The sequence below is a fragment of the Neofelis nebulosa genome, chromosome 11 (assembly GCF_028018385.1).
Source record: "Neofelis nebulosa isolate mNeoNeb1 chromosome 11, mNeoNeb1.pri, whole genome shotgun sequence".
Taxonomy (NCBI): domain Eukaryota; kingdom Metazoa; phylum Chordata; class Mammalia; order Carnivora; family Felidae; genus Neofelis; species Neofelis nebulosa.
In genome coordinates, this window is record NC_080792.1 from 36,274,393 (window position 1) to 36,285,590 (window position 11,198).

General features: G+C 49.5%; 2 protein-coding genes across 51 annotated transcripts in view; one reads left to right on the forward strand and one right to left on the reverse strand.

Moving 5' to 3' along the window:
- Window positions 1–9,732, forward strand: part of CELF4 (CUGBP Elav-like family member 4) — a 299,094-nt gene extending 289,362 nt beyond the window's left edge. For 43 of the 50 annotated variants that reach the window (XM_058692264.1, XM_058692258.1, XM_058692272.1 and 40 more), the window contains one exon: window positions 7,562–9,732. Coding sequence is in view for 11 of the 50 variants with exons in the window: in XM_058692258.1 (XP_058548241.1) it covers window positions 7,562–7,588 (27 nt within the window). In the remaining 39 variants the exon portion in view is untranslated. Of the gene's footprint in view, window positions 1–5,470; window positions 5,558–7,561 lie in introns of those variants that run through there. The other 7 variants (XM_058692254.1, XM_058692255.1, XM_058692257.1 and 4 more) reach the window with 2 other exon arrangements.
- KIAA1328 (KIAA1328 ortholog) overlaps window positions 5,378–11,198 on the reverse strand; it is a 365,569-nt gene continuing 359,748 nt past the window's right edge. Inside the window, exon 11 of the mRNA XM_058692244.1 lies at window positions 5,378–5,852. Within this exon, the coding sequence (XP_058548227.1) occupies window positions 5,843–5,852 (10 nt within the window). The 3' untranslated portion in view covers window positions 5,378–5,842. The remainder of the gene's footprint in view (window positions 5,853–11,198) is intronic.

Below are 11,198 nucleotides of genomic sequence, written 5' to 3' on the forward strand. Positions count from 1 at the left end.
GAAAAGACTTCAAGAAGGTGAGTCAGGGAGCCATGCCAGCTTCTGGAGGAGTGAGTCCTTCATCTGAAGGAACGGCCAGTGCAAAGCCTCCAAGGGGAGGGCAGGGTGGTGCATTTGAGAACTGCAGAACAAGGTGGCTGGAGGGGAGCCAGCTTGGGGGCATGGTGGGAGTAGAGATCTGAGAGGAGAGGTGAGGAGGACCACCTTGTTGGACTTATATAGACCATTGTAGGGACCGTGGCCACTCCTCTGAAACGGGGGAGAAGGTGGTGGGGAACCGTTGGAGAGCTCTGAGTAGAAGAGTGGCATTGACCCACTTGCATTTCAGCGTGATCACTGGTTGCTGTGTCGACACATAGTAGGACCCCAAGCAGAAGTTTAGTGCACAGACCACTCAGTCCAGGGCGACAGCAGTCGATGTGGTAGGAGGGGTTTGCGTTCTTGATGTTCTTGGAAGGCAGAGCCAAGGATGCTGGTGTGACAGAAGGAGTCGAGGATGACACCCAGCTTTTGGCTGGAGCGACTAAAAGAGCAGAGTTGCCGTGACCCAAGATGAAGAGGGGTTGGGGGAAAGACCAGGCACATGAGAGTTAGACATTCAAGTGGAGGTTCAGAGCCTGGAGTTTGGGAGGGAGAGTCCCAGTTTCCCCATCTCCCCCCTCAAACCCTACCACCGCCAGCAGCCATCTTCCACCCACCTGGAAGCAGCAGGACTCACCTCTCAGAGGGGATGCTTGAGCCTCTACTCTCTGCAAGGCTGGAAAAGCAAAACCCGCCTCTCTTGCCTCCTGAGTTCCCACCCCCTGCCCGTCTCTGGCTTCCGTGAAGATGTGTTCTCACATATGCATTCCGAGTGGGGTACCTTCTCCGGCCGGGCACCGGGCTTGGTGCTGGGACGCAAAGGTGAACGGGTCACCATCCTGCCTGCACGAGCTTCTGGCTCTGCAAGCACAGACCGCAGGAAGCAGCTTGCAGGTGGGTGTACTTCCATAGGAGTGGGGACCGTTCAGTGAAAGCAGCCCTTTCTGGGCAGAGAGCAGGTTTCCTTAATGTAAGCTTAGCTCTGCCACTGAGGCATGACCTCTTGGCTTCCGTTTCTGCATTAATGAAACCAAGGTATTGAAGGCATCAGAGGAGGGGCTGTGCTCCAGGGCCATGCCCTGAGATTCTGAGGGGCCCCTGTTGGGTGTATTCTGTGGCTCCCGTGAAGGCGGCCGGTCTGAGCCTTCTAGACCTAGATGCCAAGCCAGGATAGAAACTGTAGGTCAGAGAAATCCGCAGAGGAGGAGGTAAGTAAGGCACATTTGTTGTTTGGCACAGAAGATAGGAAGTGGTCCACAGGGTAGAACCAGCCAGCAGTCATAGCTGGAGTGAGGGCTTGAGAGGTGTGGTTTAGAAAGCAGACGGGTTCTTCCACCAGGGAAAGTGAAGGCCAGACAGATGAGAACCCAGACTTCACGCGGTGCTTACCGCGCACAGGGCACAGTTCCTGCAGGTGACAAGTCTAAGGTGTAATGGTAAAGCTGTGACTGCCTTTAACGTGGGTAGTGTTATCATCCCATTTTAAAGACAGAACACATCCCATCCCATTTTAAAGACACATCCCATTTTAAAGACAGAAGTCACTTGGCCATCAGCTACTGAGTGGTAGAGCCACGATTTGAAGCCGTGGCCCAGTTACAGAGGCTGTGCTCGTAATGCCTTTAAGTAAGGAGAGTGATAACTTCCCCACTGTTATCCTAGTCCCAGCCCTCCCAGCCCAGAGTCTTGTCCTGAAGACATCTCACGTCTCTGGGCTCCTCCCTACTAAGCATTCTTCCAAAAAACTATGACCTAACGTAACTCCCACAAATAACGCTGACTTTTAATCCATTTAGACAGCATTTTAACAAAAGGGGATTTCAGGCTTCCCAACCTAAGACTGCTTGAGGCTGTAACAGAAGGAGGCGCTAAGACCAGGTGTGGGATGAGGGGACTTCAGTGAGAAGTGGAGGAACTAACATGCAAAAGGTGCTAAAATACTCAGGATTTTACTGACCAGTAAAGGGTGTTTGTAAATGATGAGTCCTAGGTGCTCAGAAGGGCAGGGCTGACCTGAGCAGTGGCGGAGGGACAAGCCATAGCTAGGAGCAAAGGGGTGATGGGGAGGAGGGGATCTCAGGGCCTGGCTGGCCACCCGCAGTGGCAGTGATGAAGGCAACGGACGGTGTCACAGCATGGGGGCCAGGACCTGGTCAGAACAGAAGTGTGGTGGGTCCAGGGGAGGAGAGGGACCCTGGGCAGGGCAGCTGGAGGGAGCGTAGTTGGGTATAGGTTCCATAAGGGGAGGCCCAGGTAGGCTGGGGTGGGGTTGGGTCACATTGGTTCTCTGCATCCTGCTGTCTCCCGAGGGTGTGATTCCCCCACCTGCTTCTGGCTTCCCAGCTGCCCCTGCCCCTCTGGCTGCTTGGGCTCATTATCTTGTACCAAGGTGGGAGGTTCTCCAAGAAATCTTTACTAGGAAACTAAGAGGAAGGAAGCAGAGGCAGGAAGACTGGGCAGAAATGCAAACACACCTGGTCCACAGCCAGTGAGCAGCACACCCAAGTCCCTTGTCCTGCCACAGAGGTCAGTAGCATGCGCTGGGCCCCAAGCTGAGGGCAGGTTTGCAGACCCCTAACTGTGCTTCTGTGGCCGGAGGACACTGCACAGCATGTCTGACCTCAGTGGGAGTCCTCTCTCTTCCGGGCCCTAGGCTGTGGCTCCGAGTGTGCTTTCGCACAGTGTCTGCTCTGAGCTGTGCAGGTTTGGGTGCTCTGGGCCTGACCTGCACAGGGCTGGGCTGTGGCTTTGGGCCTTGGCCTTCCATGACTGGATCCCAGCTGTGTTTAGAACCTGGCATCTGAATTGGCTTAGCTGACCAGGTCAGCTAATTTCCTGTCCCAGGTCATGAGTTGGAGCTCCCCAGGCCTGATTCAAGCTCCCTCACTGGTCAGTGACCCTGCTGCCACCTCTGGAACTGTACTTTGTGAGGATCTTTGAGAGGGTGGCCAAGAAGGAGTCACCCCTGCAGGCAGAGGCCCGGCTGCTCCCCAGTGAAGAGAGTAGCCAGCTAGTCAGCCGTGCACCGGCAGAGCCCTGGGGAGGTTCCTTAGGGATTGAATGAGTGTGACAGTGTGTTTGTGTTTGGGGGCCAAGCATGTGTGTGTGTGAGGGGCAAGAGTGTGCACAAGGAGTTCCCCACATTGGGCTTTGAGGAGGTGCTGTGTGATAGGCTTGGATCCTCAAGACCCAGGACGGCACAGGCACCAAAGGGCAGCTAGGGGCAGACTTGGGGCAGGCAAAGGAGCAAGTTCAGTGGGGAGGAATGGGCACCCTTGAAATGCTCAGGGCGGGGGGCGAGGGCTGGGGAAAGGAGGGGAGTTCCGCAGGGGGGTCCCTTATTTGCAGTTGCCAGAGCTGACACCTGGTGGCACTGCCCTCCTCGGTTCTTAGGCCTCCTCTCCCACCCAAAGGGATCAGCCCATTCATTGGATATCCTGGGTGGGTCTAAGGGTTTTCTTTGGGGAAGGGCTGGAGATGTGGCATGTCAGGACTTCTGGGCCATGCGATGGGCCCCGGTCTCAGTGAGGGAGATCTGCTGTTGGAAGAACAAGAGCCCAGCTTGGATGGGCAGGCAGGCAGGGGGCGTGGAGGGAGAGCTTCTTGATGAAGGCAGAGCTGGAGGCTGGGTCACCCCTCAGCTACTTGGTAGCTTATCCACAGTGACATTTCAGGTCCCAGGCTTCCCTCCCACACTCCCTGAAGAAAGACACAAAGCTTAGAGTGGAAGTCTGCTCTGTGCAGAAGCCCGGTGGATTGAGAACCCTGCAGATAAGCCGGGTGCGGAGGCTTTGGCACAGGCCTGAGTGCCGCAGGGGAGCAGGGGCTGGGGAGCAAGCTCAAAGGTAACCATGAGGAGGGGGTAGGGCTGGGGACCCCCAAATCCCCAGGTTGGGGCAAAGGACCATGAAGTGGTGAGGAGTGCAGAAGATAACTCAAAGTGGAAACATTTGATGATGGCTGACAGAGAAGGGGACTCAGCCTCAACCACTTGGGGCTCCGCCAGTAAAGAAGGCAGGTAAGAGCCTGTGAGATGGGCCAGTCTAGAAAGATACACATGCAGGGGTGTAGGGAATGGAGGAGGAGGTGGAGTAAGGGAGGTCAGCAGAGCAGGAGTGACAGCAGCAGAGACTGGAGACCTACAGCCAGAGCACCTCCCTCTCTGGTGGACTGTCCTTTTCTGTGTTACCCACCCTGCAGGATGCTCTATAGTCTTCCATTTAGCCCTGTCACGGGTCAGCACTGTGGGCCTTCTTAAGGCTTCACAGGCCGGGAAGCAGCTTCACTTTGGCCACGTGGGCCACCTTGGGAGCAAAGCAAAGGGTACGAAGTGATCGTGAAATGAAGTCAGCGATGCCGAGGCGTGTTTATAGAATTCCGGTAACATTGATGTGATTTACTCTCCATCTCAAAACTGAACATGTTCGTTTTCTGAAGGTTCTGAGAAAAGAGGGTTGAGGCAGAACGGAAGAGGAGAGAGGACCATAGCACCACACAGTGGGTGCTCCTGCTGTGGAGACGCCCTTCTCTAGGAATGGTGGCCAAGGCGGGACCAAAGGGGCGGGAGGGCCGAGTTGCTGTCGGTGTGGACAGTACTGCAGCAGCAAAGTGCTCCGTGGATGGACCCTTCGGATACAAGTCACCCTAGCCAGCCTCTGATCTACCCTGCAATTCAGGGCCACCCTGACAGGCTCCCCCTGCTGGTCCACAGGCTGACGCCACAGAAGGCTGGGGTGGGGTGAGGAGAGAGTGACCCCCCCCCCCCCCACCGGGGAGAGAGAACCGTGGATGATACAAAGCAGAGAGTGTGCTCCCCGATCTGCTTGCTGGCCACGGTGGCTTGAGGGGCTGTTTTCTTTTTTCCTAGCCCTCTTGCCAAACTGCCCACGCCCCTCCTCCTCTTCCCAACGCATGATGGATGCCCTTAGTGGCCCTGTGTGAGGTTCTGCTACTGTTCACAGTGGATCACGTGTCTGCATAAACAACCGTGTGTGTGTACGTGTGTGTGCGTGTGTGTGTGTGTGTTGATGTGCCCATGTCCTTTGTCTGCCGGCTTCCTCCATTCTTTGAGTTCGTTTCAGTTCTCTTATGATTTGACTGCTGTTCTCTCATCCGAGCTTTTAGATTGATGCTGTGGTCTGGTGCTGTATAAATATTTTTCCTTTTGATTTTGTTTTAACTTTTCCTTGCCCTTCTTCACCCTCGACCCAACTGTCCCTGCCCTTCCACACTCCCCAACCCCACCCAACCTGCCCCCACCTCTTCCCTCCCCCTTGCCCACACTCTCTTGTCCTCTCTTTCTTTCTCTCTCTCTCTCTCTACATATATAAATATATATATAAATCTTTTCTTCTTTTGTCATTCAATCAAATTCCAACAACCCAACCAGGGCCAGTCAAATCCACCACAGTCTCGCGCTGAGCTAGGAATAAAGTTCACGTAATCACATGAGAGTGGAGAAAACAGTCCCCCATCCGTAAGTTCAAATCAACTCAAAGTTCACAGTGTGACATGATGGCGTCATGTAACAAGGCTAAGAATCGGTTGCATGACAATTGCCGTCAAGTTTCGTGGAGGTGCTGTGATTGGAGCGTTTTTCTTGGATGTTGTATCAGTTGATGATTGGCCAGTCATGATCACACGTGCATTTTCTTGACTTTTGTGCTGCCACAATCTTTTTTGCTGTGCTCATTTTTGTTTTGTTCTTGGTGCTTGCAGTGGTTTTACTTTCTGTTGTTTGGTTTTTCTTGTTCAGCGTTTTTTATGCTTCTCTAGATGTCACATAGAGAAAAAAACAAAACAAAAGAACAAAAAAATAGTAAAAATAAAGATGAATTCCTGAATTATCGAACATGGGATCATTTAACTGTGCAAACCATTATTTTTTTTTCTTAAAATTAAGGAAAACATCTTAAAAATATCTATGCGTGGTTGATTTACTTGCACTTGAAAATATTGTGATTTTATTTTTTTCTAGAAATTTGGGGGCCTTTTTCAATTGACATTTTCCTAGGTCTGGTCTTTTTCCAGTTAGGCTATTTTAAATCTCACTTCAAAAGGAAAAACAAAAACAAAAAACAAAAACAAAATCTCTACTGTTACAGAATGATTTAAAAAAAAAAAAATTCTAAACCAAAAACTAGAGTACAAAGCCAGAGGCCTCTGAGAGAGAGCCTGGTAACAATTGTAAGGTTTGTATTGTAGCCACTTCTGCTAAATTAAATGTGGGGAGGGGAGGTGGGGGACCGGGGGTTGGGGGGGGGCTTTTTGGTTGGTTTGGAAAAAACAGTACCGACAAAAGCAAAATGCACCTTTTTGTTTACAACTGAAAAAGGGTCCTTGACAAGTGTTTTTTAATTTTATTATTATTTTATTTGGTGTTGTAATTGTTTAGACTGCTGTGTACGGTTTGCTGTTTGTTGAATCAACAGTGTGAAAAACCTGCCAGCATGGATTGATATACGCATGACGTTGTCCCCTCAGCTGGGGGCTTTGCAGTTCTAACTCTCTTGATGTAACCAGTCACCCCCATGTATAAGTGAAAGCTGCTTGCTATACTGGAGATGAGTCTCATTTGTTAATTCACAATGATTAAGCATTCTCCTTCTGATTCTAGTCAGATCATGATTTTTTTTTCTTAAAAGCAAAACAAAACATCAAAAAAACTCACCACTCAAAAAATCGAGAACTGAGTTAATTTGTTTAAGCTTGATGATGAAATCCGTTCTAACTTTTTTAGGTTCTCCCATCCGCTCCCTTGAAGTTCCGAATTTCCTCTAAATTCCCTGGCATGTATGAGAAAAATATTATGTGTGTGTGTGTGTGTATGTGTGTATCTATGCATATACATACACACATATCCATGTATATCCACATATGTGCAGGTGAATATATTCTACACATATATCCAGATATACATATATATACATAGCCTCGCAAATAGTTTCTGATCCTGGGAAAGAAGCTGTTGGCTGGAAACTGGGCAAAGGTTCAGCGAAATTCATGTCACGGATGTCTTGCTTCTTTTCCTCGAGCAGGGGAGGAATGGGCTGGGCTGCTAGATTTTTTTTGCTATCTTGTTTGCTAGGCTTCTGTATACATATTGTATCTGGGCTAGATCCCTCAGACATCGGTTTAATTGTGAATTCATATCCCACAGTCCCAAATTTTTCCTTTAGACCTAGCCATCCCCCCATTCCAGAACTCTAAAGGAACCCAAATCGAGACCCCTCTCCCAGCAACCAAACCTCAGCTACGACCATCACCACTAGACCTCCAGTGGTTTCTTACTCTGAATAGAAGAGTCAATTTCTTTTCTATGTATCATGATCATGACTAATTCTCATATTGGTCTCTCCCCTCCCTCCCGCCATCCCCCAAAGCTCCCACCCTAACCCCTGAGGCAGGGTCCTTTTTGGTGTTTGGATGCATTTTGTGTTTCCTCTCTTGACTTAATCAGCCCTGATTTTCTTCATTTTAGGGCAGGATGCTGAACGGGCTACATTAAAAAACAAACCTCTCTCTATATATATTTATAAATGAGAACTGTTGGATGACACCTTTGACATATCAGCCAATATCAATCAAGCTGAAGACTCCAGACACTCTCTGTGACTGTAACATTTCTTCAAGGAAAGTATAGCGTCTGTGGAGTTCAGAGGGCACGTGTTTGGGGGAAAAATATATATGACACAAAGAAGAAGATGATGAAGAAAAATGAGAAAAAAAAACACAAAAAAGGCAACTTTATAACAAAATAACTTGAGACCAGATGGGGAGGCTGAAAGGCTGGGAAGAGGGAAGAGACGCTGCTTACCGATCCCCGGGGCTTTTCCAGCCCATGGGCGCCTGAGGCAGGCTGGGGCGAGCGGTGTGGTGGGGCCTGGTCCCCAGGGGGCGGCGGGGAGGCCGCCGCTGAGCATCTCTATCTGTCATTCCTTTAGCTATTTAGGGACCAAAGGACCAAACTTTTTATTGCAGCTGTGTAGCTCTATGCCCAATAGAGGGGGATGGAGGAAAACCTCCTTCCTGCCTCATGGCTGTTCTTGAAACAGCTTAGAGCGATTCTATGAAAAATGTAATAAAAAAACAAAAAAAACAAAAAAAAACAAAAAAAAAACAAAAAAAAAAAAAGGAAAAATAATGCTTCAATGCTTTTAAAACAGCAAGGTAATAGTTCTTTGATACTTTGAGAGGCGCTTTGATTACCCTCGTTCAAGTCTATGACACTTTCCTATGGTTTTCTGTATTATATGTCTGGATGGAGCTGTTAAGATGAACAAAATGGTGAATATTTGGGGAAAGCAACAAAAATATTAAAACTCATTAACCGTGAAGTGTGAGAAAACAAGGAGGGGACAAAAGGGACTTACAAGGCAAGATAATTGTTGTGAAAAGTCTGTAAATGCTTCTAACTCTTCCCCCTCTTAAAATCATAATAGTTGTACAGAATTTTAAAAAGGAGAAGTTTAAAATACCTATATAATAGAAGAAAAATTAGAGGAAAGCAAAAAATAAAAAAAAAAATAAAAAAGGAAAAAAAAAAAACCTATAGAAGTTAGCGTTACTGCTAAAATCCCAGATGTTGTAGGACTGTACTTTTGTAGAGTTTAGACTGAGCATCGATCCCTTCTCCCCGCGAGTGCTGTCGGACGCCGTGGACCCCGAGGGCCAGGCCGGACTCGCCCAGACCTGCGGGCTCCTGGCCGCGCACCGCCGGTGGGGGCCGCGCCATCGCGGGAAAGCCGCCGCCCCGCCCTCGCCTGCTTCGCTCGGGAGCTGCGCGCGCTCGCCCGCTCTCCGCAAGCCCTCGACACCTGCCGCTTCACTCGCCTTCCATGCTTGCTCCAGAGACTTTCCGGGCAAGGGAGACCTGGGAAATTCATCTTAAAACAACTAAACAACACACACACACACAAAAACCTTAAACAAGAGAGAGAAAAATAAACAATCTTTGAAGAATTTCTGAAACTGTTTACAAGGAATTTTGAAAAACAGGGATGTTTAAATGATGCCGGCTCTGTTTTTCTGTAAATAAATTTGCATATTTTGTAGGACTTTTAATTGTAATGATAGAGAAAAAAAACAAGGAAAACTATTTAATGAAAGCACGATATTTATCTTTGGTAAATGACTTTAGAGCAGTTAAAAAAGACATTGCTTAAAAAACTCAGAATCAGAAAAAACACTGAATTATTTAAGAACACATATATTTTAAAGTATAACATATTTATTATAATTTATTTGCACCGTTGGGAAGACTTGCTTTGGCATTCTGCCTTGATACCCTCCTCTCATTGATGTCCGGGTTATCTGGAGGCCAGGAGGCTCATGGACCTACCATTTTCCCCTTTTTTTGCTTTAGAAGAACAAATGTCTGGTTCCTCTTAGGCCTCCTGCCCTTCCTTTCTTTCTGTCTATTTTGTTAGTTAATTATTATTTTTTAAATTTTCTTTTTCTTTCTCTTGGCTCCTCCTTTTAGGATGTCCAGATGTTGTAAAAAAAAAAAAAAAACAGCCGCAGTTCAGTACAACTGCTCTTTTCACACTCAACTCCCTAAAACTCCTTGTAACCTTCTGTAACTATTGGATGACGCTTTCTCCAGCTTAGCCCTAAATAAAGCACAGTTTAAAAGAAAAAATCAAAACGAGACTCTTCGATGGTCTGTGCTTCTCGGAATCTGGCCAGCTGTGTCTTGAAACCCCAAGGCTGACCCACTGGAAGTAGCCTGGTCCTGCTCCCCATGGAGTCTGTGTGCTCTCCTGGCCCACGGTTGGAGTCCTTTCTGGGAGGCAATGGGGGCAATAAAAGGAGGCCCTGTTGCACACTATGAAACATCTCTCAACTGGTGGGATGTCTCTGGAAGTCTCCATTGCAGCCCCATTCTTTTGGTTCCTGGGCAGGAAAGGCCACAGTGCCCAGACACAACAAAGTCCCTCTTTCCTCCCTGACAAGAGGAAACTGAGGCCACCTGACCTGAGCTTGGGGGGGGGGGGCGGGGGGTGGAGAGTGTGAAGCACTGTGAGGAGTTTGGGAAGGAGGCAGTGGAGGCAGGGACCACAGTAAAGGAAGGATGAGGACACAGTCCTAAACTTCCCAGCAAGCATTTTCTCTTGGTCCTGCACCTTCCACTGTGTTGACAGTTTGCATAGATGGAGAAAACTGAGTTCTGGAGGACGCCCTCAGAGTCACGGTTCTGGTGGAAGGGGGTGTAGAGGGAGGAGCTTCCTGGAGTGCTCCCACCTCTCTCCCTTGAGAGAGATGTCTGAACCCTGAAAGCCAGAGGAGGGTTGAGAAGAAATGTGTGTGTTCAGGGCAGAGGGGGCTTGGGGTGGGGTTTCCAAAGGAAGAAGGATGGGAACCAGGACTTGGGGTGGAGAGGTGGCAAGGAGGGAGCAGGTCTTTCTGAGGTGAGAGCTCAGAAAGAGGCACGTCAGCCACAAGCCTTCATCAGGCTGTGTCCTGGGACAGAACTTCTCTAGCCTGTCTCACTACCCTCGGTCCTGCAGCCTGCTCTGGGAATGGGCAGAGTCCACTGAGCTTCTCCATCTCTTTCCACCTGAGGGGGCAGGCAAGCCTCCCGGCTTCGGTGCCTGGCCCGGGGAAGAAGGCAGGAGCGCTGGGAGACAAGAGTCCTTGTCGGTCTGTCTGTGCCCTCCTGTGGGAGAGTGGGGAATGGCTTCAGCCCTCAGATGTCTTCTCTGAAGTGAGTTGATAGCAGAGATCAGAGCCCCAGCTCCAGAGTCATACCTGGACCCCGTGTTCCATCCTCTGTTCCCACCTCTGTTCCCAAGGCCAAGGGCCAAGTCCCCGTTTCTCACACGAGCTTGTGAAATGTTCGCCTGAATGTATCAGGAAATGGGGCAGGCCTGCAAGCCTTGACTTAACTGTGGAGATGGCTCCAAGATGAGACCCTCAGTGTTCCCTAAACTAACCCCACTTTCCCTGCCCACCAGGCTACGAGGACGGGTGATGGATGGGCTGCTTGGCGCATTCTGGGGAGCTTGTGGGGAGCTGGACTCCTTGAAAGAATTCATGGCAAGGGGGATGAGTCACGTCACACCGGGTGTTGTGCTACCCTGTGAGGACCGGGAAGGTGTTTCCTAAGGAATTCTCTG